The sequence below is a fragment of the Megalopta genalis genome, chromosome 9, assembly GCF_051020955.1.
Source record: "Megalopta genalis isolate 19385.01 chromosome 9, iyMegGena1_principal, whole genome shotgun sequence".
Lineage (NCBI taxonomy): Eukaryota > Metazoa > Arthropoda > Insecta > Hymenoptera > Halictidae > Megalopta > Megalopta genalis.
This window is the reverse complement of record NC_135021.1, coordinates 19428258-19454366: the sequence shown is the minus strand read 5'-3', so window position 1 is coordinate 19454366 and position 26109 is coordinate 19428258. Positions and strand designations below refer to the sequence as shown.

Sequence of the window (26109 nt, the reverse complement as noted above, 5' to 3'; positions counted from 1 at the left end):
TTCTATAATACTACAGCTGACAGATAGTCTTGCGGATATGTAATTTACGACTGATTGCGACGCTATTGCAACAGTTGAGCTACTGTTTTCTCGACTTTATCTGGACAACCTGACTCATTTTCTAGCCGTATGTAGGAAACACTGGTATACTCGCATATGTCGACGATATTCAGCCCTTAATGTCGCAGAATTAGCGGCATTAGCAATTTCCAAGTAGACCCGGGAAGAAGACACTAATCGGCAGATGTTTAGCTTTGCAAAAATTACGATTCAGTGGCTTTATAAGCAGATCACTCCTCCCGGCGATCTCAATCGTGGTCACGATGCATACATTATCGTCGCTGGTGATTTTTGGCTGCTCGATATTCGTTGCGAGTGCGTTATACGCTCCAGGTAAAGTATAGTTCATTATTAGACTGCGGATTTTTATGCAAAATAAACATTGTTCGCATCGATTGACGGAATAAAAGTTATCTAATATATGGAATAAAAGTTATCTATCTTTTTAGAACAGGAGAGTTAATAGTAAAAAAATAACTGCTACATCAAAATCAATTAAAAATTTTAACCCCTGAATTTTTATAAGTTGAAAATAATACATTGATATTTTGTAATTATTTTGTAAATCTTGAATATCTCTATGTTGCGATTAAAGGTATTGAAAACATTGTATTACTCCTTCGTAAGGAACGCTGATCGCAATTAGCGAGATTAAAAAGAAACAACCGTCGAGTTAGACAAATAAAAGTGCGAAACAACGTCGTCACGATCGACGCAAATACGTGACGACGCGGCGGCGACGACGACGACGACGTTGAGAAACGGCGCCGAGGAGACCTTATCGGTCACACGTGTCGGTAGTGGTAGCTCCGTGTCGTGTCCAGTATTCCGTCTAATTTGAATGTTGCACAGGGAATTATCAAGGAAAGACCGGCTCCGAGTCAGCGGGATCCCTGGGATCGAAGATTATCGGAGGGGAGTTGGCCGCCATAGAGAAATATCCATTTGCAGTTAGTACAATATAACGCGAGATCGATCTTCACGGTCGATTTGGCATTTAGAAAATCGTTGGCTCTCCGCAGGTCTCGTTGCAGAACAATGGCACGTTTTTTGGGCACGAAGTCGAGCATTTCTGCGGCGGCGGTATCGTCGGGAAAAAGTGGATAATAACGTCAGCGCAGTGCGCTCTCAGGCAAGATTAATATATCGCATTGTCGGCTGCGGCTTGCATTTACAATTCCGCTCGGTTTCGATACGCTTTCCTGTCTCTTTTCCCCCCCTTTTCCTCGTCCCCGCCTCTTTCTCTCTGCTTCGACGACCGGTTCAACTGTTTCTCATGTTTCCCGTCTTCTTTCTGCCCGCAACAGGATCCACGTGAAGAGCTTTCACGTGAGGGCTGGCACGGCTTGTTATCACGCGGGCGGTGTCATCTACGGCGTTAAAGGCGTCGTAATACATCCCGCTTTCAACCAGAATAATTACGACTACGATGTCGGTATAGTCGAGGTAAAAACGTTTACGAGTATCGTTAAAAAGTTTGCCGGTTTCACCGAGAAAACTTCCTCTGTCCTCTGGTTTAACTTTCTCAAGAATGTTTACGAAAATTTATTATACATCGCGACTTTAGCCGTCGTTCGATCTTTGTTACGAAAATATGGTAGAGCAACGTTTTTTTCACGGGTTCAAACAGTTTCACTTTACAGCTCGATGTGCCTGAATCTAGTCCGACCAAAGTTGATGAGATCTTCGCTGAGCTCTTTAACCTTTTAGGCACGACGCGCCACTATGGTGGCTCCCGCGGATATCATCTTTTAGAACGACACGCCACTATAGTGGCTTGCTCTAGTAGCTCATAAAAATGAGCAAAACCAATTTGTTTCGGTTTTTTGTCCAGTTTTTATTGTAATAGTTCCAATAATGTATTGTTTTCAATCATATTTCATGAAATTGTTTTTATAATGTGTATATTTGTACAATAACCACTGTAGCTTCAGTGTTAAGTAGAATTTATTCCGGCACCAATCGCTGCATTTTTGTGTACCGTTTTCCCGTGAATAGGAAAATTAACTGACGACAGTTGACGTGACAGTAATACCTTGAAATGGAAATTAACATTTCATAAATACAAAATACCTTTAATAATGGGGATAACGAATCTACGATTGAAGTATGTCAACGTCCAGAACATGTAATTTCTACTATGTTGGAATTAAAGAATTTGCAATTCAATTCAAGATACGTTCGTTACAATAGTGTTTGCATTCGTTCGTAGACTTTGCTTGGACAAAAATTTTGTTTCCTTAATGTCATTATTAAAAATTGGACGTTTTATACATATAACAATTTAATTATATCTACTATTTTTTGTGTTGTGGATCAATCAGTGCCTAAAAGGTTAAAAGTAATCCACAATACACGAAAATCTAATCTAACAGTTAGGCACAATCGATTGTCCGCATACAAAAGGAACCGTTGTAAATATTATTAAGCAGGTTCGAAGATTAAGATATCGTTTTCCACAGCTCTCGGAAAGCATAGTGTTCGACGAGACGAAGCAACCGATCCAGTTACCGAAGCTGCACTCGGAAATCCAAGATGGTGCCCAGGTTCAAGTGCTCGGTTGGGGCGCGTCTGTGGTAAGAACGATGTCAAAGCTTTCCGGAATGCTCTTTATCTCGCGAGCGGAATATTGCAACCGGGCTGTTTAGTTATTAGGTCCCGTCTCGGACGAACTTTTATGCAGCACGATGCAGAAAATTAATAACGAGGACTGCCGGCAAGCGAACGGGGCTGACTTATTAACGCACAGAATGTTCTGCACCTTATCAGACCACGCTAGCGCCTGTGTCGGGGATTCTGGCTCGCCTCTCATTTTTAACGGCATCTTCTTTGGTAAGCACCAACATCTTATTCAAAGGATTTCATTAATAACTCGGTGACACTTTAAGATGCGAATTTGATTAATAGTACAGCAGGGGTTTCCGTGTGTATTGCTCGATTCTGGATAAAGATTCTAGTACGTTTTTCTGTAAATGCAAATAATATTTAAAGAATTTCTCTTTTCTTTTTATTAGATTTTAGATATTGTATTTAACGCAAGTTTTATTTTATTTAGGCATTAATAGATCGATTGGCAAAACCTCATAATTGCTTTGAGGTTAATTTTTGTGATCAGAGGGTTGCGGCGATGAAAGGTGCTAGATTTGGCTAGAAATGGGGAGACTATGGTGGAGAGGGAACTTTAAGAAGTGGGGAGTTAATAGAAAAATAGATAAATTTTATTGGCGTACTTTATAATGATATCTTTACTTGGAACAAACGTTTATTAAATAATATAAAAGTGTAGAAACTTTTCATATCAAAATGAAAATGAAGAAAAGTCCGTTCTTATTAGAAATATAAATTGTTTAGAATCTTACATTATTTAATAAATGTTTTTTGCAAGTGAAGATATTATTATAAATTTCGCCTACAAAATTTATTTCTTCATTAACTCACCACTCCTTTTTAAACATCCCTCTCTACTTTCAGCCAACTCTAGCACCTCCCATCCGCAACCCTGTCTGTAATGATACCTAATATTTACCTAAATATTTGTAATCTACGTACTAGGTACTTTTGTTATATCACGTTTCTCTTACTTATTACAGCGTATATTCACTTTATTATGATTTCGCAGGCGTAGCATCGTGGAGTCAATCATGCCAATTAGAATATCCGACAGCATACACTGCCATATCCGAAGTGAGAGACTGGATCATCGAAGTGATAGAACATAGCGAATGATTACATCCATTTTCGTGTACTTTTTATGGCGCACTACTACTAGTAATAGCCACGATCCGTTAAAGTGTCTTCAAGACACTTTGCATACCATTAAGGCTTCCATTATAAATAGAGGGTACTATTTTCAATGATACGAGGGACGCTGACAATACAGAAAATTAATTGTTAATACTGAGACACTGTCGATGTTCATTTTGAATTTTCTTTTAATGCAACCCTCGAGAACTATCAAACGCATAAATTACTAATAACGTGAGACAACTAGGAGGAAGATGCCAAACAACCGGGACTCTAAATTTATTCGGGAAATGTTAATCGTATTTATAGGACCTCTTCTTTTTAGGACATTTAGTAAAGAAATCACTTAGCATTTGTTTCAACGTGCCACATAGGCACGCTTTGTTTTCTACCGTTTAATATTTTGTGCCGTAAGAAGCAGAGAGAAAGTATTATCTACGAAGGAGGATATTTTTCTTGCTTTATTTTAACATTATGTGTTTTATAGTTCATTACTTGGGAAATGAATAAAGTATACTAATTTTATATTACGCATCTATTCTATTTTTTTTATAATAGAAAATTCGTAAATTCTCCCTAATTGACGCTTAGATTCTACACAAAAATGGACAATTTTAGAAGAGCAGATACGATTATTCGAGTCTAGCGGCTTGTTTGTCAACAATAGTTATTAGATAGTTATATAATATATTAATATATAATATATATAAATAATATGTAATATATATAATATATTATAGTTATTATATAGTTTGTCAACAACTATAAAAACGAGACGCAAGAATCGTATCTCTTCCGAAATTGTCCATTTCTGTGCCCTTTTGCCTGTATCGATATTGGTAATTACGTTTGAAATGTTTACCGGAGTGATATCAACGACTATCAATTAAATACTTATAGTTCGTCGCTATTTGCTTTCGATCGCTATAAATCCATCGCTTACAGTTTAGTAAACCGTGTTTACACAAAGCTTTGTGTGCGATTTTCCCTTGAATCGAACGGTATTCCTTGCGAAATAGACGGGCGCGACGTGTTAAAAAATTAGAACGCAAGTTTCTCGCTGGAAGCCAGTATATTTCGTAGGACGAATATTATGTTTGCTTTGCCGCGAACGGAGCAACGGGAAAAATAAAACGCGTTTTCAGTGTGCACGCAAGGAGGAGCGCTCGTCGCAGGAGGGTAAGGAGTGTACACGACAAAAATGTCGATACTGCTGTAGCTCGGCGAAGAGGGAAACTGATAGAAAATCCGTATAAGCCAGGGGAGAAATACTTGCCGGCGTTACGCTAGAGCGGCGCGAAGAGAAATGTTTAATTTCGAGGCTCCGCGAGCTGATAGCTTCGGACTGGGCATTGCAATAACCCTATTAAACCGCAGACACGATCCAATAACTTTTCTGTCACCGGCCGCTCGCGTCGTCGTCCTCCATTCGACTCTGCTATTTTCGTCCCGTTGCGTCGCGGTTTAACATCACCTGGAAAAACAGATACGCGCGTCCGCGTGGACGTCTGCGGAACCCGCTCGAATGCATTTATAACGCGTGATCGCCGTACTTCTTACACACCACGGAATAAGCGGTACGCGGAACAAAGTGCAACCCGGACGATATTGCGCGAAAGTAATCGACAATACCAGGTGAAAGCGATAAGGTAAAAGTGCTTAATACGGAACGCTTCTCTGGGGATAGAAAATTATCGTCGATTTTATTGCAACTTGAAAGCGTTATTATTTATTATCGGACTACTGTCCGATAGATCGATGTTTCTAGATAACGCAATAATTTATTACAATTTATTTAACACGAATACAAAATTATACGAGTAAAAATCGATTTACAAAATTGTTGTAAAATCGGAACTATCATACTGCAGTACCTGCCATGCTTTTAACAGTTCGTTAGAAATGTAAACAGATCCGATTAATAAGATTATTTTATAAACGTAACATAACAGTTTTTAATAGCGTCTCGGGGTGTCGCCGCTCCAGTGTAAAGGCTTAACATGATTTAAACGAATCTCACTGTACTCAGTCGCTAATGACAGTGGCTAGATGTCGATACGACTATAAGCCTTAAGAAGAAGGAAAAAAATTTCTGTGCATTAAAGAGTTAATTGTGGAAAGATCAACATCTCTTTGTAGATCGTCATTTATTAGCCTTCGCAGCTTGCTCAACCGGTCGTTAGCACGAGGAGAACGCTGTAAGCAGTGCACGGTATTAAGACATTATGCTTAAGGTTATAGCTCTAGGAGCATTAAAAAGAACGACACGCCATCCGCATTTACAGCACACGAAGTTGTCAGATGGCGCGAACTTTTCAATTCGAGTAACCGCCATTAAGTCACGACACGACACATCTGAGCCAGTTACTAAATTAACCCTTAGCACTCCGAACCGTTCTGGACGTTGGCTACCAGCTTCTCGGCGCCACTTTTCGGCAGAAACGGGCATTTACAGATCCACGTATTATTTAGTATGCTTTTGGAACTAACTAATATATTACAATGATATTGGACTTACATGAATTTGGCTGAAATCGAGAAATTTGCAAAAAAATCGCTAATAAACTTGAATGTCCCACTCGAGGGGACATCCGAGTGATATGCTAGAATTGCGATGTCCCACGAGAGGGGACAGCGGAGTGCAAAGGGTTAATCTGAACGCTATGGCTTCCGATTCAATAAACTTTTTGACGCTGATTCGTGTTTACGACTGCCGTTCGTGGCAGCTCCTCCCGTTCGTTCTGCGGTACTCGCGCCGCGCCCCTTCTATCACTGGAACAAAGGAGACTGTCCAATATTACTGCGCGAAGACATCAAAGATGAGGACTCCCTGATATTCGATTAACCTTAATGCACTGGTAATGTCGTGGCTACTACACCGACGAACGTTATTACGTCCTAACGACGTAACGCGTGTTACCGTGTACGCCGTGCACGACGGAGGACGTACAGAAACGTCGCCAAGCTATGTATTCCCTATTCGTTTCGTTTCTCCGCGCCTCGAGAATCTGAACGCTCAAAGCGGAAATGTTGTGTTCTGAAATTGTTATAATTCGATCGTCCTTCCACGAGCGTGCCGAGAATTGGCACACGGTACGTTTACATTTTGGTTTACGGTACGCGCGCATTGTCGGCTCGAAGTTTCCGGCAGACACAGCGTTATCAAAATTGATACGGGTGAACTTTCAACTTCAAATGGCTTCGGTTAACCGCTGAAATATGCAGACCGTCTTCTAAAAGAGATCGCTTTGTTAAAAAATTACATCGAACGGCTTGAAATTTTACCTAATTTACTACGCAAAATTTTTATTCTAGGCTCAGATTAAAAAGAGAGAGTCTCTACTGTATCTCACGAAATATTGATTTTGTGGTACCCTGATGTTTGTTTACGCGGAGTACGCGAGGAATAGCTACGAGTAAACAAAAATATGCGATTCCATTAAAAAGAAATGCGTATCTGTATTTTTCAGAATCACTGTTGCATTTAAAAAGGAATGAAGTCGCAGAAAAAATAGACACCATCGTACCAATCAACTTTTTCCTCTACAGTTTTTTTTCTATGTGTTGTTAAAATCGAGATACGACCCGTCCCAATTGCGTGACTCACTCTGCATATATAGGGTGTTCATTTCATCTTGAGCACACGTAATATCTCTGTCATACCTGGTGTTACAAAACAATGTTTAGGTGAAAAATTGCATAACTATGCGCGACGAATATAAAGAGAGAAAGGCGCTATTGTGAAACGAGTTGAACGAAAGATAATACCCCGGTCAACAGGACATATAGCGACAGACATATTGTGTATAGCAAACTGTACATTCGCTGAAAATTCTGTTATCGAAACTATGCACAAAAAAATATCACCAGCTTAAATCATGAACAAATCGCGAGTAAATGATGGAAATCTGACAAATGGAGTGTCTGGAGAATGACAAAAGTATCTCGGGAAAGAATAGAATCGGGAGAAGAAAGCCGCGGTTATTCCGCTGAACGAAAGAGAAAACAAAAGCAAAACGAAGCCAGCTTTATCGCGAGTCCTTGTTAACGGCAAAGGAGTTTCTCGACGGGCAATGAAGCCAAAATTTCTTCTCGCGGCGGCTCGATTAACCCTGGTGGCCGAGAGTCGCAGGCTGCACGAGTAGAGGGTTGATAATCACTAGGGGGGAGCGCACCACCCTCCTTGGTCCGCGGGAACATATCAGAATGCGGTGTCGGCAAGAAGCCGACGTCGAGATGCTTATTGCTACAATTTGGCAAGATCCTTGTGTAATATTAGCGTTCCACCGCGCTCACGGTTATCCCCGCAGCTAAAGCACATTCCGACAAGCTATTTTCAGTACGTTAGAAACTTAATAATATGTGGCGCGACACACGTACAACGACCGTGGAAATGCTCTCAGACGATGGGCGTTGTTTCAAACGAAGAAATAAAAGGGTAGGGAACAATGGAGAAGTCCTGTGCACCGTCGAGATTGTATCACTATTTTCTCGACCGCGTCCTACAGCACCGCTCTCTGCTGGAACTCCGTAATTACTCTTTACTCGCGGAATTAATCGGCCGAATTAATTCACCAGCTTCCAGCGTGCGTCGATTCGACGTGATCGTGGTTGAGTTACAGTTTAAATATACTTTGTAAGAATGGAAAAAGATCATAGTAATATGCATTCGTCATACAATAATATACATTATAGATGGTATAGCGAAGCCAATTGCTGTGCCTTTGATTTGTGTTCAGCCGTAATTAACTTTACATTCGTCGAATAAACATATTCAACTTCTTTGTTCAAAAATAGACAAAATAAAAGAATAAATATTCCAGAAAGTCTTGTACGTTTTACGATTTAGAGACAATGACCTTAAATTCGAATATTAAACAGATGCATAAGAAATGACCACCAGGGCAATTCAAAGTCCGAACGTTGCAAAGTTCGGGCCGTTTCAAAGTGGGAACTTTATTTATAGCTCCAATTTATACCGACCGGTTATTTCCAGTTCCGGCTCATTCCTCTGTAATTAATCGCAACTGGGTCGCGGATCCCACCAAGAGGAAAGGACTTAAGAGTGAGCATACCAGGTGAACCGTCCCCAGGACTCCCAGAAAGAAGCGACCGAGTGTAATCTTAAGTAATGCGTCCCATTCGTCAGTTGTTAAATTTTCCAGTGGCGGGTAAACAAATGGCTGTCGGGGCGGAGTTGCAAATCAGGAATTTGTCAGTGCGAGTCGTTCTTTTTAAACGAGTATCCTCGGCCAGCTTCAGAACTCGCGAGCATTCCGTCTGATAACGCTTTTAAATTTTCGTTAGCACGAACTGCGCGACGCCCGCCCCCTAAACGACGTAAAGTAAGAAAAACGGTCACACGCCCGGAAGAACACGGCAGACATCCTCGCACTCCATTCAGCAACTCGGTACATTTATATTGGTCGTTCCGGCGGAGTCTTCGCAAATCTCAAATAGACCGAGCCCTAGTAGCTGCGGAATTACGGTGCTACTGGATTTCCGCGGAAATAATAAGGATTTCCTCGATAGCACCTGCCGTGTTACTTTGATACCGGTATTGCAATTGATGTTGCTTAAGCGGTTTCTACGGCTTCGCGACTTGGCAACGTCGGAGCTTTGAACGTCAAGCCTTTAACCCAGCAACCAAAAATAATAGTTATGCCAACGCTATGCAACATATCACTGCGTCAACAAGCTTTAACCTTTTAGGTACGGCTGAATTCTGCGCTATACACCCTATACATACAGGGTGTCCCAAAAATGTCTCGCAATCCGAAAGTGGCGAGTTCATCGGGCCATTCGAAGCAACTTTTTCCTTTACAAAAATGTTCTCCGAGGCACCGTTAACGAGTTATTAACGAAAAACAGTGACCAATGAGAGGCGAGCTCGGCTGGCGCGAGGCGATCCAGCCAACGAGCGGAACTGGGCTTCTCGCGCTGGTTGGCTGGGCCGCCTCGCGTCAGCCGTACTCGACTCTTATTGGTCACTGTTTTTCGTTGATAACTCGTTAACGGTGCCTCGGAGAACATTTTTGTAAAGAAAGAAGCTGCTTCAAATGATCCGAGGAACCCGCCATTTCCGGATTGCGAGCCATTTTTGGGACATCCTGTAGATCGTTGTAAATCGATGCGAAGAATGGAACGTCTGTTTGGCTTCTATCTCTTACTTTTCATTTAAAACAGTTTACTGTCATCGACGTAATTCATTTATTCCTTATGGCAACCTTTCACGAGAATACTCGGCTAACATTGCGATTTAACATCATCCCGTTGTAACTTCAGAACCACTTAGAGCGCAACGAAACTTTTTGAAACATTAAATATTTGAATAATTCAGAATGAAATCTGGATTCTTCTTTCGTGTCGTCTGTTGTCACTGTAGAAACAGCACCGTCAACGGTTTAAAAATCTTACACAGCATTAACGGTAACGTGTGCTGAAGTCGGGAAAGCTCTTTGCCACCGGCTGGCGCCGCGAGCGTTTTAATTGGCCAAGGCAGTAACAATCTTCCGCACGGGTACGGTCCGCGAGCGACACATGTTTCCTTTAGAAATTTTTCTCCCGCTGTCGCGCGGACTACAAAGAGACGAAAGAAAAGGAAATTTCGAATTTTCCGGCTGACTCTTTTCGGATACGTTCACGAGAGATCGGCGTAAAATAACCAGAGATGTGCTGAGAGATGGCCAGCGTAATTTTATCACTTATCGATTTCAATTGAAATATTTTCGTTGTTTTATCGATACGAGGAAATGTCGAAGAAAACAAATTCAAAACCGAAGCTGATGTCAACCGAGCACTAGTTGAGCTCTTCGCCTCTAAAAATAAATCATTTTTTCAAAATGGCATTTACAAGTTGCCATCGCGCTGGCAAGAAGTCACAAGTAACGATGGAAAGTATATTCTACAATAAATATTATTAAACGTATGAAAATTCTGTTATATTTCAATTCAAAAACGGACAGAACTTTCCGGTAGACCTAATATAATCGCGAGATTGCAAGCTGTTGTCATTTCGCATCTTGCCGTTCGGTTTTTACAATGGACCCGCATACAAATTCTCTTCCGTATAAGTTCCCGGGTCGGTTCTACAGCCCGACACAACGCCTCGTCCCCAGAATCAGTGTCAACATTAATGCGACGAAGGGGAACTCAATGCAATATGTATTTTGATACATAAATCATAAGCACGGTATTAGAACTGCGAGCCGGATACGCGGACGAATTTCCTCGTATCGGGTCGCGCGTTTCAAATCCATCGAGGAAAGGTTGAATCCTAATGTGGTACGAGAAACAGGTAGGCAACGTCCCAGCCAGAGACAGTATTTTCAATCCGGTGACCTTGCGCATAATGTTTCAGCCATCGATTCTTAATATCCGTATCGGCTAGCGGAAAATACGATATATCCGGAGCCGCGCGGATAGAAATTTCGTGAACCCGGTCATTTCCAATGGAAAAGATACGATGAACGTCGAAACGCGTCTCATCGCGAGTGCCGAAGACCGGAACAGTTGGATGAAATAAAACGACGTGCTTGCCGGCTCAATTTTTTAATATCTAGTCTAAAACTGCGACAACGAAGCTCGACTCCAGATTTAAAAAGTGTCTCTACATGCAGCATGCCGTTGCAGTTGAAATGGTAACGCTTATATCGTTCTCGCGAACGGAAATATCCTAATTTATTTCTACAGAAAAGCCACTGTTCGTTTAAACAGCTGAAACGAAGATATCGGAAAAGCTGTGACGTTTATAAATTTATTTCTTTTTTTATTATTAAGAGTCTTTACAATTTGTCCAGCAAGGACATTCGGTAAATTGTAGTATCGGGTTTTGTTAAATCAAGTCTGTGCGTTGATCATCCACCGTATTCGCCTGATTTGGCACCGTGCGACTTCTCCCTATTCCCAAAATTGAAATTGAAGTTGAAAGGATGGTCTTTTTAATGACATTTCAACCATCGCGAAACAGCTACAACATGAGCGCTACAGGCAATTCCACAAAATGGGCATTCGAATCACTGTTGAATCGCTGTAACAAGTCTATTGAAACTGGAGGAGAATAGTTTGAATAAAGAAATCGAAAACTATTCATATATCTTGTCAGTCTCGAAACTTATTTGTCGCACTGTGCACACAAACATTGTAGAGAGCATAGAGTGGCAGAGTCTGCGCGCCGTTAAGCTGTAATCCGGCGCAGCCGAAAATTTCGGATTCCGCGATTGATGTGTACGATCGCGGAGTATCCTGGTAAAGCTCCCCAGCGGCATGATGTGCAAATAATCCCGGCAGGCCTTGGCGTTCCGTCTTCTGCTGTCTGCAGCCTCTCCCATTCCACTTCGACGACCCTCGCGAAACCGAGCCGTTTGGTGGTTGCTGTCGCGCGTGACGAGCCCACAGACGAGATTCCATTTCGTCCCGTCCCGTCCAAGTATCGTAGCGTCTCGCTATTCCTCCTGCTTAGCCGCCGGAAATATCGCGTGGGCTTCGTCCACGGGAATATGAAGTATCGGCCGACCGGAGTCGTCCCGCGTTAAAAGAGTTCCATTAGCGCGGCACAAAACGTAAGCAGCTTGCCGGGAATTCCCGCAAAAATTGGCTTAGCGGTAACGCAAAGCTGGAGTCATTTCGCTGCCGCCTGGAAACGTGAGAAAGCACTTTGATAACCAACCGTTATTGACAATCGCCACTGCGGTTTCTCTTTCAGAATTCGACGGTTCCGAAGCCAATCGGTGCGAGTTCCATTTTTGCCGGCTCGACGAATCCTTTATTGTCGAAATTTTCTGCGTTCGCAGTAGATGCGAGATTCTGAGATATAAGGAAACTTGAATATCAACGAATATTAATAGCATTGTGATAATAAAATTTTCACGAAGAATTAAAATTAATTTATTTCAATTTATTTCCTTTATTAATATATAATACAATTATAATACAATTATAATATATAATACAATTATAATACAATTATTTCCTTTATTAATAATAATACAATACAGATTTTGCACTCTGAATTGATCCCTTTACAGGTCGTGTTCATCTTTTTTATAGCAAGTTCATTCTTTTGCAGGTGATATTCTTGATGTTTCAAATCAAAGTGGCTGTTGTAAGCATGCAATAATATAAATGCGATTACAAATATCTTTTGCAAATTGATGATTTTTACAAAGGAGAAGTATAGCCATTTTTTACGAATACAAGCGTCCACAAGATTCAAGAACCGCATGACCTTATTGGTCGAACAAGACTCACTTTACTATATTTCTACCACTTTCAATTAAGACTCAATTGAGGTTTTTTCAACAGTTAAATTCCATGGTAAAAGTTCTCTGTTAAATAAGTATTTTAAGTTCAGCCTACAATAAAATTAATTTCAGAACAATAAGTTTACAGTCGATTTTATCGTTATTACGATACTTTAAGGAAACAAAGTGGAAGAACGCGATTTGCATAAAAAGTCAAGTCTACATAAATTCTTCTCATTTTCCTAAAGCGACACACGTCAGCCAGTTTTAGTGCTCGACGGGTTTAGCGTTAATCAGACATTCATTTATGTCGAAGAAATGATTGGATCATGAACCAGTGATCCCGGTACAACCTAATTTCCTGGTGCATCTACGAACACGCTGCTTCAGCTGGTGTACGCCGTAAAACGTGACTCGAATGCAACAGCCACGCGAAACGAACTATTAAAGACTTATCAGCTATCGGTTGAGATAAGCGGAGCTTTCGAAAATTTGTCATTTTATGTACGGTGGGTTGAAATCTCGTCGCTAGTCGAGATCCATTCTGCGCGAATAGAAAGTTGCAAAGAATTTTCATTAGAATAACAATTTTTACAATGCTGATATCAAGATTCTATCATATTCAGAGTTTATAATTGGGTATGCAATTCCTACACACAAATATTCAAGTAAGTGGATTAATATTTGAATGGAAAATTTATTATTAAGTGTACGAAGACTTTTGTGACCCTACATTTGTACCATATAATAAACATGCTCTATTTACTTAAAGAATAAAGGTTCATTTCGATTTATTTATTTATGATTTTTATTTCGATTTAAGGTCGACATCGCTCTTCGCTCTCGAGAGAAATCGCCTCGAACTCATCCCGGACTCTTTCTGCATAAATAAAAGTTCAAGATCTTCTCGTACACAATACTTCAGTTTATCATATTTGAGCTTAGATTGTTTCCAATTCACACCAGTTCGAGATTTCAGTAGCTACTAACCGCGATGCGATGTCCACTGTTTTTCTTATAGGCAAAAACCTGATGGTGAAAGAGACATTAGCTTTTTGAAAATTGCGGCGACCCTGTAATGAACGAGACATTGACATGACCACAACTTTTTCATTCTAAAATGACAATCCAGTGGTGAAAGAAATATTGACAAGTAGGCGACAGCCGAAAATCTAATTTGCAATCTATTTCAAACAAATTTAGAAGTTAAAAAGCAATAAATCCAAGTAGGACTGACAGAGAAAAATAGATGAGACAATAGAGTGAAAGAGATTGGGAAAGAGAGGGAGACACAGAATGCGAGAGAAGTAAGGGTGGAAGAGGGAGGAAGAAGCGAGAAACGTTGTCGACGATAGGCGAAAGGCGTTGCGTTGCGTCGGGGGAAATAGTAAGTCGTCGTGCTCGTAGAAAGGGACGAAAAGTTCCGGGAAAACAATGACGAAATAAAACGGCGTAACGTATGTACCCACGTTGCACGGCTGCCTAAGGCAGTCGTCTTTCGCTCGTGTCCCTACGTGAACGTTTTCCAACGACTAGCTTTTATGCGCTACGCGACCCCTGGAATGTTAGTAGTGGCGGCGCGGTGTATAGAAATTGTAGGTAAAATTCTGGGACGGCGCGCGAGAGTAGAATGGCTGAAAAGATCCGAAGTCAACTTTCAAGGTAATTCGTAACTGAAAATACTCCCTTAAATTCAGTTTTCGTGACGTGGAAGCATGCACGCCGCTCTCCCGTCCTATACGAAATTGTCAGGGGACGAATATTTTTCTCGTTCCCCACCCCCTTTCTCGACGAAATCCATTCGAATTTGTATATCCTCCCTAACGTTCGCACGGTAAAATAGCCTCGTTTAATATTCGCCGGGACTATCGTCCGCAGTCGTAAATAAATTCCGGGATAATCGCTGAAAAATTATTTACGCGCTCGCCCGCCGTCGTTGGCATCGCTGGCCGTTCGCGTACCTATAACTGGACCGCGAATCTTTATGCGCGTTCCTATTATCATTTCGCAAAATTCCATTGTGATAATTTCGTTTATGAAATAGAACATTTCTTGTGAAAATAAGCTGAAACTCAAGCGTTAAGTAATGCTCACGTTTTTATGTTGCAGATTGCTCTAAAACTTCTTTTCGCAATTCATCCCTTGGACTACGATTTCTTTCACAACTTCGTAGCTCGATTAACACTTCTTCGTTTTTAATTTTTGCTAATTAATTTGGCTAATATTTTCCTTTTATTCATGTTGTACCTAATTAGTCCAGTTATAAGATTTCATGTATCCGTATATGAAATTGATTTAGCAGTGATTGAAAACCACGCGTCCTGCGAACGTTGCTTTGCAATGATCTACAATAATTACAAGAAAAATCCTAGAATTGTATAACGATTGCAAGGACATAACGACGATGGTCTGATGTTCGATGAAACGTGTCTTAAATGAGCACAACTTTGAGAAAGAAAAATGTGATCGAATTATACTATTAAACTACGAATCTTTATAGAAGCGTTCGTAGACCAGCAACTATAAAATTTCTCACGACAAAAATAGCGCATTAAGAACGTGTGAACACAACAATTGTACAAAGCCCGCAGCCTGCTAATTATCAAAGCTTCTCCAGTTCGAAGCTTCACAAATATTTTTCTGTTCGCATACAATTCGTACGCCTGTGGCCGTATTTTAATTGTATTTCTGCCGGCACTTAACACAGGCTTTTGCTCCGCGGTTTTGCCCGAGAATGATGGGAGGACGTCCGATTTTCTCGTTTTTTCGCAGAGGTCGCGCCTCCTTTTGGTAGACCGTGTTGTGCCAACGCGTGACTCGTGAGACGAGAGTAGTAGTCATCGTTTTCACCCTCCCGACTGTTCTATGCGAGTGTTAGCTTGTTTTCACCATAGATGATTAAAGCGACTAGCATACAATACACCTGCTGGCACCGGTGCTCTAAGACAATACGTTATTGTAAGTACAACGGGCCTTCGTTACATCGGGCCCTCCGGCAATCTTCTTTTGTGCCTCTGCTGTCTACATTCTTCGACGTGCGCGTTCCGTTCGGCCTCCAAGGCAGCGGATTTTTTCTAAAATTCAGTCCGACAGAGTACATGTGTGTGCTATTTTATGCCTATTAGGCTCCTCGCGCGTCCTCTAATTTGATGGATGGCCAGGGAACACGTGTAGCCCGACAGGAGTATGTTTCAATTTGTCATATTAAATAACAGTACAGGAATTACGGTAACACAGCGGGAATTACGTTACACTCGTGATTATTCGTCGCTCGTCCCAGCAAGTGTTAAATGATACATTTGCCAATCCATACGATCTATTTCATTGTTGGGAAGAACAACAATGACGCCAAACATAGAATGACTCGCGAAAGTGTTCGTACACCTTTTAAAACGCAATAACTTTTTCAAAACTGAACTAAACGACTTGGATTTTTTCGAGATGATTTTTTCATTTTCGTTATAGGCTCGGATAAAATAGTGAAAAAACGAGAGATTTCCAAGTAATAGCAAAAATTTAAAAAAAAATGCATTTCAGTCATCGTCTAGTAGACTAGTCCCTCTATCGTCTAAACAAATTCAAGTCATTTAGTTTAATTTTAAAATAGTTATCGAGTACTGAATGTCCCCCAATTTTCAAAATCGTTGCACAGCTTCCAAAATCGATATGTAGCTACCCCAGCTCGGTATTATCGATATCTAATTGAAAACTAACCAAAATATCGATAGAAAAAATCTCGGGTCGAAAGGGTTAACGAAAGTCCAACGTACCTGGATTATATACGGATTCTAGTTGATCCGGAAAAACGGCAGTTAGCGATCGTAGGGAAATCCAAAGCCACGAGAACGAGAGAGAAAGCGATCTTGCCAATTAAGCGGCGCGCACGCTTCGACGAGTCGTGTAAAAGAAAAAACCGCAAGCAAACTCGAGCGAGCGAAGTATCGTTCCTGAAATCGGGCAAACTGAACGACAAAATCCACCGCCGCTTTCGAGGGTTTCGGATAACAAAGGGGCTTTCGTCGGGTGAAAGTCCGAGGGTCCAGTTTATATTAGGGCGACAACGAGGCGACATCGGGTCGCAGATAACGCGCGTAACTGCGGAATTCCTGGCAGCCGGGTTGCATAACGGAATTCCGGGTTTTTGCCGCAACCGGGCCGTCGTAACGACGAGGAGGTAAACTTTTAATACGGAATTCCTCACGCGACGCGGACGTCGCGGCGCGTCGCGACGCTCGACGACGCTCCGCGCCGATACGCGCTAAATTCTTGGACGACGCAAACGGACACGGAATTAACTTAGCTCCCCTGAAATGACTCGCCGGAATTAAAACGGCCGCGTGCAACGGTAAACATCGGCTTGAGGTACGCTCCTGCGGCTTCTAACTGCAAATAGAGGAATCCAGGATTAAGGTGAACGAACTCAGATATTTCAAGGAGAACGCAGCGATATTTGACGGGGAAATGCTCCGAGGAGAATTCAATTCCCGAGAAGTGTAGCTTCAGGAGAGAAGGACGACGACGCGACGCGGCGTTTGGTTTCGGGAGGCACTGTTTTATGCAAGCCAGACTCGATTTAATTGTCGGGAACGTTACTCAATTACACGTTTTAGTGAACGCCGCGCCGGTGAATGAGTCTGTTGATAAAGCGAACGCAAAGTGATTTCAGCGCTTTTTCGCGCGACATGTGATTGTAGAATGCCCGTTCTTATCGTGGGAAATGAGTTGGATCAGAATTGATTGAAGTTGAACGTACTAAAGATGTGTAATCACCGAATATATATATATATTTCTTACATTTCATTGTTACATGATCGAACGTACTGGTTCGAGGAAACGTCATTTGATCTAAACATCTGTCAGGAAGTTTGTATTAATGACTGACATGTACACTCGTGCACGAAAGTATTCGAACGCTTACGTTTCTAACATTCAATTAATAAAATATATGTGTTAAACCGAAGCATTTGATATAATACGTCTTAAGACTGCGTAAGCAAGTCTTCTTTCAAAATGACTAAATTACTTCCATAATTAATTGCCATATGGCGTAAGTCGCCTTTTTTAACAAGAGATATCATAATTTAGTGTAATAATGGCACTTGATTATTCGTTACGATATGGTTTGTCAACTGACAAAATAAATGCAGTTTTTCCTTTAAATTATATCTTAATTACTGTTCTTTCACTTTATTTTCTTACAATAAAGCTACATTCCGTTCTGAATTCTTTATGAACGATTACACGAATGTCCAATTTTCTCAATACTAAGAAACGAGATTTATGCTACTTGACAACTAAGAAGCCCGTATAACGAGTACAATATAATTACTTTCGGTGATTTCAGGCCAACAGAAGGTGTGATGGAAGCGCGAGAATTAGTAGGGACGAGGATTAATCGTTGTTAAAATAGACGTCGGATCTACACAGCTCTATACTTGTTGAAACACAAGTAGCCAGCACGGCGTTATCAATAGGAACCCGACAATTCTCGCTACAGTTACAGCACAAGCTCTATATACCGTATTCTATTTCCGAGTACAAGGCCTCTGGGAGGTGACCAGCAAGTTGACCCCAACCTCACAGAACCGGATGGTTAGCCACGAACCCGTTCTCTCATCCGGTCAACCGGTCTTCTCTCGATAAGGTTCGAGTTCTGAACTTGCACCCTCGGTTTTCTATTACCAGGTGCCAAATGAATTTCAGCCGAGCGTGAACCAACGCCGTACACTTGTAATTACACCGTCCACGAACAAACACGCCGTCGAGTGGTGAATGTGGCGAATTGCTTTTACGTAATTCTGATAAACTGTATAATCTTAATATAATATTTTGTACATCCGGCGACGCGGTAAACCTTTGCATGGTGGATTTCAGTCGAACTCGTGCAGATGGTTTCCAATCAAGATCAACAAGCATGAATTTTCTGGTAAAATTCAATCCAATTTGTATAATATTGGGTTGGCACATTTTTCATGACCGCGATAAAACAGTAAACGTTAACCATCTATAACTCACTGCAACTTTAACGCTATCGTTTGTATACGCCTGTTTTTACCAAATTATTTTTATAGTGTTTATAGGGAAAGTTGAACAATTAATTAAAGAAAAGTTTGATCGAATTTGAGAAATATTTAAAAATTAAAATTTCATAAGATCTTCTGGCCTTTTTGGTAAGAATAGTGCCAAATTGAAATCTTAAAATGTGTCTTTTGGCTCGTTCCATAGAAATAGTGATAAAGTCACATATCAGTTTACCAATGTTTCTCATTTCATTTAATTTCCAGTCGCAAGTGTTTTATTTTCACTCGTTCGCAAAAATTCTCTGTGCCTAAGTATCCGAAAAATCAGTTATTGGAACGAGGTTCAATTTTTATTACTTTGGATAATCGATGCTTTACTTTGCTTCAATTGTGCCTATTAATTTAACGAAACTTGTAAAATCGCCAATCATCCTCGGCAAAATGGAACGAGACTTTAGAAGCAGCCTGTATCGCAACGACGAACCTATACGTGTCAGGAACGTATTCGAGCGTGTTCCGGGAGCGATTCGACACCTGGATGTTCGCGTGACGTTATTTTCGTGCAGTTAGAGCGACGACGGATACGTCGCGCGCCGTTATCTCCTTTCGGCACTCGGGGCAATCAGAAATGCGGTAATTACCACGCTGTGCAACGTCGCGAGTTGTCGGTCCACAGTTCGGGTACCGTAAAATGGGTTGCTTCGTGCGAAGACAGAGGAAGCCGCCAGCAAAGCGGCGAAGACACGAGGCAGCGAACGAAGGAGGAGGCAGCCGACGGACGGAAAGAGAACCGGCGGATTGAATGTAAGCTGCGGAACGAGAATTCGCGGATCGTTTCGCGGTTCACGCGATCCGCGAATAATAATCCCCGTCGCCAGACTGCGACGCTTTACTTTTCATCGTGTCTTCGACCGCCGAACGGAACCTCGTGCAAAACGGTTCTTTCCTCTGAATTAAATTGCGTAGAACCATGGAGGAATTTACCGAGAAAAGGGTCTTTCATTATTCCGGCGAAAGTTTTACTATGGGAATGGCTTTGTAAAAGAAGACGAAGATGATTTTCTTCAACGGTAGTTGAAATCTTTTTCGCGATGATAAGGTATGTACGCTTTACCGCGATATTCTTTCCCCAATGAAATTGAAATGAATCTTTTGCTCTCAATAAATTTGTACGATTCGGTGAGAGCGTATTCTCGTTGAAGCAACAAAATTTCTCGATCATTCCCATAGTTTTAAGAATTTGAGAAAACATTCTTCATAGAAGCCATTTTTCTTCTGTCTCGATCATCAAAGAACTGCTGTTTAAATCGTTTTACGTTCTTCATATATAGAATAGAAACATTATTATACACGCAACGAATAGTATTCATAACGTATAATATTCATAAACATTTACAAATGTTCATTCTGCTCATTTCTTTTGTAAAATTGTAGTAAACAGTGACATTATTTCATTCCCAGATACTGTTGTCCTCACGAAAACGAATAAATTAATTTCTATGTACCGTGTCGGCCGCTCATGAAAATATTGGGATAAATACACGTGGTTTAATGAAGTAGATCAAATGAAAACGTGCTGTTTACGCGTAGTAGAATGTACGAGTAGAATGCACCGACGATATAGCGAACATTTGTTCTGCTATATCCGACCTCAATCTACAATATAACTGACTGTTACCAGGAATATCAACAAACGCGTAATTCACGATGCGGTTATGGCTGCTTAAACATCGAATCGGCGCGAGAAGCTCGTTCTCGGTATACTAGTTTAACCTTTTAGGCCCGACGCGCGTCTTCATATGCGTTGTTTCACACTTCTTTTGTCTTCGCATCGATTTTCAACAGTCCACAGGGTGTCACAAAAATGTCTCGCAATCCGGAAATCGCGGATTCCTCGGATCATTTGAAGCAACTTCTTCCTTTACAAAAATGTTCTCCGAGGCACCGTTAACGAGTTGTTAACGAAAAACAGTGACCAATAAGAATCTAGTACGGCTGACGCGAGGCGGCCCAGCCAACCAGCGCGCGAAGCCCAGTTCCGCTCGTTGGCTCGATCGCCTCGCGCCAGCCGAGCTCGCCTCTCATTGGTCACTGTTTTTCGTTAATAACTCGTTAACGGTGCCTCGGAGAACATTTTTGTAAAGGAAAAAGTTGCTTCGAATGGCCCGAGGAACCCGCCACTTTCGGATTGCGAGACATTGTTGGGACACCCTGTATATACAGACAGAATATACAGTATCAGACTCTGTACAGTACATATCATTTTAAAAGGTTAAAAAGTAATAGTACCGCGTCGGTGGCGTGATCGCGGCGCGACGGCGTCGGCATCAACGTCGACGTTGAAATCGGTGGGAAACAGTAGCCGAAAATACGAGCGAGTATAAATTTTTCATTCAATTGTTTTTCAAAAACACACCAACATTTTCACGGACTGGCCGGAAAACACAAAACGGCAGGAACGCGGTGCGGCCATCGAGTCTGGGTGAAAGGGTAATCCAAGCGATCGCGGCTGCATTTGGCACGACTCGTGCAAACATATTTACTCGCGACTCGTAATTTGCATTTTAATTACTCATTGCCCAGGCAAATATTGCGGGCCTCGTTATGTGGCGGAGTGTAGGTTTCGCTCGGACCGCGTCGTCTCCGCTTCGTGGCCGATCCACGGAAACGACGATTTACCGTGGTTCCGAGTTGAATCCGATCGATCAATGCCGCACAGTGGGAACGTTTCGTCATTTTTCCGACAACATCGCGGAACTTTTGAAGGATTTATGATAGAACGATGATGGCCTTTTAAAATAAAATTTATCATGGCGATTATTCTATTAATCCTTCCGCATCGTTCAATCCGGGAACTTTTGATGGATTTAAGGCAGAACGATGGAGGCGTTTTCAAATCAAGTTTATCGCTGCGGTCACCCGATTTTGCATTTTCCGGTCCTAATAAAATTCAATTTTCTCAAATATTTTATCACCGGAAAAATCAACGCGTTCGTTGTCTTGTGCATCGTATGTGATGGGCAATCGATATTGAATTAGAACTGATTTAAAAAAATCAAGTTCTTCGATAAAAACGTAACACAATATTAAGTGTATAACATTGATAACAATATCGAGATACCAATAGTATCTCATGGTAAGATAGGGTATATAAACTTTTAAACTAGATCGACATATATACTTATTTATTTATTTATTTAGAACTTGAGAAACAAGAATTAACAATAAATGAATTATACATTAATCATCATTTATCAATCATTTAATAACCCCTAAATGGTTGGAGAAATATAAAAGGTTAAATCTGAAAGAGAGAGAGGTTACCTTAAGGGCAGATCTGCTTTAAGCGGTTCCTATATTCGATAACAGCTGCAGGAAATTTTTATTTCGGAAAAAAGTTCGTTGTCTAATTAGTAGTAGGTAAAAACATTTAACAAATGAGAAAATATCGTTGCACCATTTACAATTCTTTAATAAGTCGATATCCATGTATATATCCCCTGTATCTTAAAATATTTGTATATTATTATATTATTATTTGTTATATTATTTAACATGTCATTTCTAGATTAATTAAAGACGAAGGTCCTCTTATCGATATCACACGAATTTCTTGTCCGAATGCACCAACCTTCCTGCATCACGGAGTTTTCCATTGCAAGAATATCTTTTCTAGGACACCCGGATGAAAATCGAGCAGTAAAAAATTCTGCAATATTTATCAGAGCACGGTGTCGTTTCGTCAGAACAGTTCGTTTCCCGTCAACTAGGTCGCGAAGGGTCGAAACGATTCCGCTGACTCGATTATCTGTCAGACAACGTTCCGTACGTACAGAAACCCGATGATACAAAGGTTTTACAGCGAGCGCGAGAGTCGCTGTAAAATCTCGCCTCGATTTCGGTCGAGAAGGAAAAGAATACACAACTGGAATTTCGTTTTTGCGAGAGGACGCGATAGAAAGCGACCTAGACGACGACCCCGCTGAGTGATCAGTCGTAAAATTCAAGCGGGCTACGCTGCCTCGAGCCCGGGCTGCCTCGGAATTGTACGAATAAAATCACGCATTCGTTTCCGCCCGGTGGCGTGAAACAGGCAACGATTCGGAAACGTACCCCGAAATAAAACTATCCGTTTATGTTTACGGCCATTTCTTCTTTTCATTCATGGATTATTACTCTTTCCCCGCGTTCTAAAACCCCTGGGAAAATGTATTTGTTCGAACGTGTCGAACGTATATGCCAAAAAACTATTCATATAGAAACGTTAATATCGGGAAACAGTTTAAGATAAACGTATCTATCGTGAAACACCGTTCAATTATGACCCTATTTTGACATAGTAGCGTGAACAGTACAATGAAAAATAAATACAGCATATAAAAGACGACATCGAAATTCTTCTCATACTTTTGAACCTTGTTCTACATACAATTCCCAGCAGGACAATGCTAGGCCGCACACGTCTTTGTCCACTCGGCAAAAATTCATGGATATTGCTTGGGAATCGATGTTACACCCGCCATATAGCCCTGATCTCGCGCCATCGGATTACCACTTATTTCGATCCCTGGACAACTCCCTTCGTGGTAAAACTTTTAATGACGATGACGCTGTAAAATCTCACTTGACTCAGCTTTCGGCCGAAAAGGATCAGACTTTCTACGAGCGTGGAATTTTCAAGTTGTCGGAGAGACGGCAAAAGGTCATCGAACAAAATGGAAAATACATTACAGATTAAACTTCGTTCCAAGTAAAAAAAAAATTTGTTATTTCATTGAACAAATCGGTATTTACTTAGTTGCCAACCCAATATTTGCTCGATATTCCTTTACACCCCTCCACCTGTATCACTGTCGCCCCCCCCGTTTCCTCGCGTGAAAGGGCTACCTCATGGTTTCACAAACACGATAACGCGTAACTGCAAGTGTACCACGTGGAATTACACGTGCCACGGTTCCCGTGCTAGACGGCCGGGGTGAGCACCTCTCTCTCCCTCTCTCTCTCTCTCTCTCTCTCTGCAACCCACCCCCGCGCCGGGCACATGGACCGAACACAATCGCGTATCGCAGCCTGACGCTGGGTAACCCGATGGATTATGCGGCTAATTTCTAAAGTGCCCTGCAGCCTCCCTGAATTATGCGCCGCTAGCTTTAGTGCCCCGACAGTCGACCGATCGATTAATATCGGTTGTAAGGTTACCCTACGACTGTGCTATGCGGCCAGCCCGCCCCTCAGCCTTATCGGCGGATCGTGTTCTACGATTTGCCAGAGTGACGCATACGTTCGCGCATTACATCGGAAATTCTCGAGGAACGAGCTCTTCTTGGACCAATTTCGGTTCAAGGAGAGGCTCCTCGAATCATCCCTGATTTCCATAACAGGATCGATTCGACCGGGAGTCGCGGTGATTTGTGGACGGTTGCGGGCGTCTTCGTTCCGACGATGTGTTTTTTTTTTCGTCCCTTATCGATTACGCTTGTCGAGGATGGGACGTCGATCGTTTCGAACGACTCTGTTGGAAAATAAGGAAAATTGGGAGAAATTACATCGCGAAAACATTCGTTTTATGGGTCTCGTTTTGTCGGTGGAAAAATAATACCAGCTACAGAGACTTTACAAAATTTTAAAAATCCGCTACAGAAGCTTCTATCGAAGTTTTATGGATGAATTTGAATTAACAGGAATTTGAATTAATTTTAAAAAATACGTTGTTTTTGATTACACGAGTATGTGCCGTAACAATCTCTGATATTTATATATTATATATTATTTATTATTTTATATTATATAAAATAATGATTGATATTTTGATACATTCACTGGAAATTTTACGTAAAAGCTTAGATTTCCATTCTCCATCGAGTCAAATTCAGATGTCATTATCAAATTATTATAAAACGATTAATAAATTATTTGTTTCCACCTTTTCAAAAAGAATGCAAAAACATCGAGCTTGAGTAACTTCTGCTGTTTTTGTTCATCGAATTTGATATCGTTGGTCGTTGCTAAACTGCAGATTTTATGCCTTTATGAAAACAATGAGTATAATATATTTTGAGTATAAATAATAAATGAGTATAATCTATTTTCTATTGTAATACAGAAATATACAAATATATATATGGTGTTTTGCTAAAATTTCGTTTAAATGTCACCGAAAAAAATAAAGTTACTTCGAGTCTATAATTACTCAAGCCTCCCCCCTTTCCCAACCCCACTGTAGTGTTAGAAGCGTTGGTGCTAATAAAAACTACGACAAATAGAACATATTACGTTGACGTCGCGATGGCCGTGTTGCCGGCTGCGAAAGGCAAACTCTTTCGAAGTAGAAGCACGTAGTAGAACAGATATCACAGGAAGACAGTCGATGAAGCAGTTCGAAGATAGATGCCGAGCGACAGACTCTCGGTTCCGCTTGCTTCCGGTCTCTCGGTACCTACATGATGGCGGTAGCCTCGTCGGCAATTGAAGGAGCTCGAAACTTTGGCGCACCGGCGAAGTTCATGTAGTTCATGTTCGCGGCAGCACTAATGGAATGGTATTTACAAACGCGAACAAACACTCCTATCAATTACAAAACGATTCTCCTGCTGCAGGCATCGAAGGCGTCTTACTGCCTGGAGGCCCGGCCACACATCGGCGTTCCGCGGCTCGCAGACACAGGCGCCGGTTCCTCTCCTATCCTCTCCCATCCTCTCTAGCCGGCGCTCTGCTCTCCGACCTCTCTGGCCTCTCCGCCGTCGACGTCTTTCCTTTCTCCACTTCAACGACGAACTTTTGATCACCCGCATTCCCGTGTAATCTCGAGAACGATCCTGCCGAGCCCCGAGGCTTCGCAAATATTTGACACTCGAGGGGCCTCGGGAAGGAAAAGGACGCGGTCTTTCTACGTCGGAGCATACCGAACAGATGACGAACAGAGCCGCGTTCGGAACAGAAACGGAAACCGTCCGGGAGGAGGGCCAGAAAAAGATGACGCGACCGTGAACAGTGGGACCAGCCGCTGAACCGGGATTCTCGAGGAGGAAAGAGCAAAGGGGCTG

The 26109-nt window shown here is 41.6% G+C and overlaps 1 protein-coding gene across 1 annotated transcript; it reads left to right on the top strand.

Annotated features, from left to right (window-relative positions):
- Positions 1-237: 237 nt before the first annotated feature.
- Positions 238-4334, top strand: LOC117224542 (trypsin 3A1). Its single transcript, XM_033477540.2, has 7 exons — positions 238-393; positions 913-1010; positions 1083-1192; positions 1368-1506; positions 2523-2636; positions 2709-2892; positions 3680-4334. The coding sequence occupies exons 1-7, from the start codon at positions 324-326 to the stop codon at positions 3784-3786; spliced, it is 822 nt and encodes a 273-aa protein (XP_033333431.1). The 5' UTR covers positions 238-323; the 3' UTR covers positions 3787-4334.
- Positions 4335-26109: the final 21775 nt, after the last annotated feature.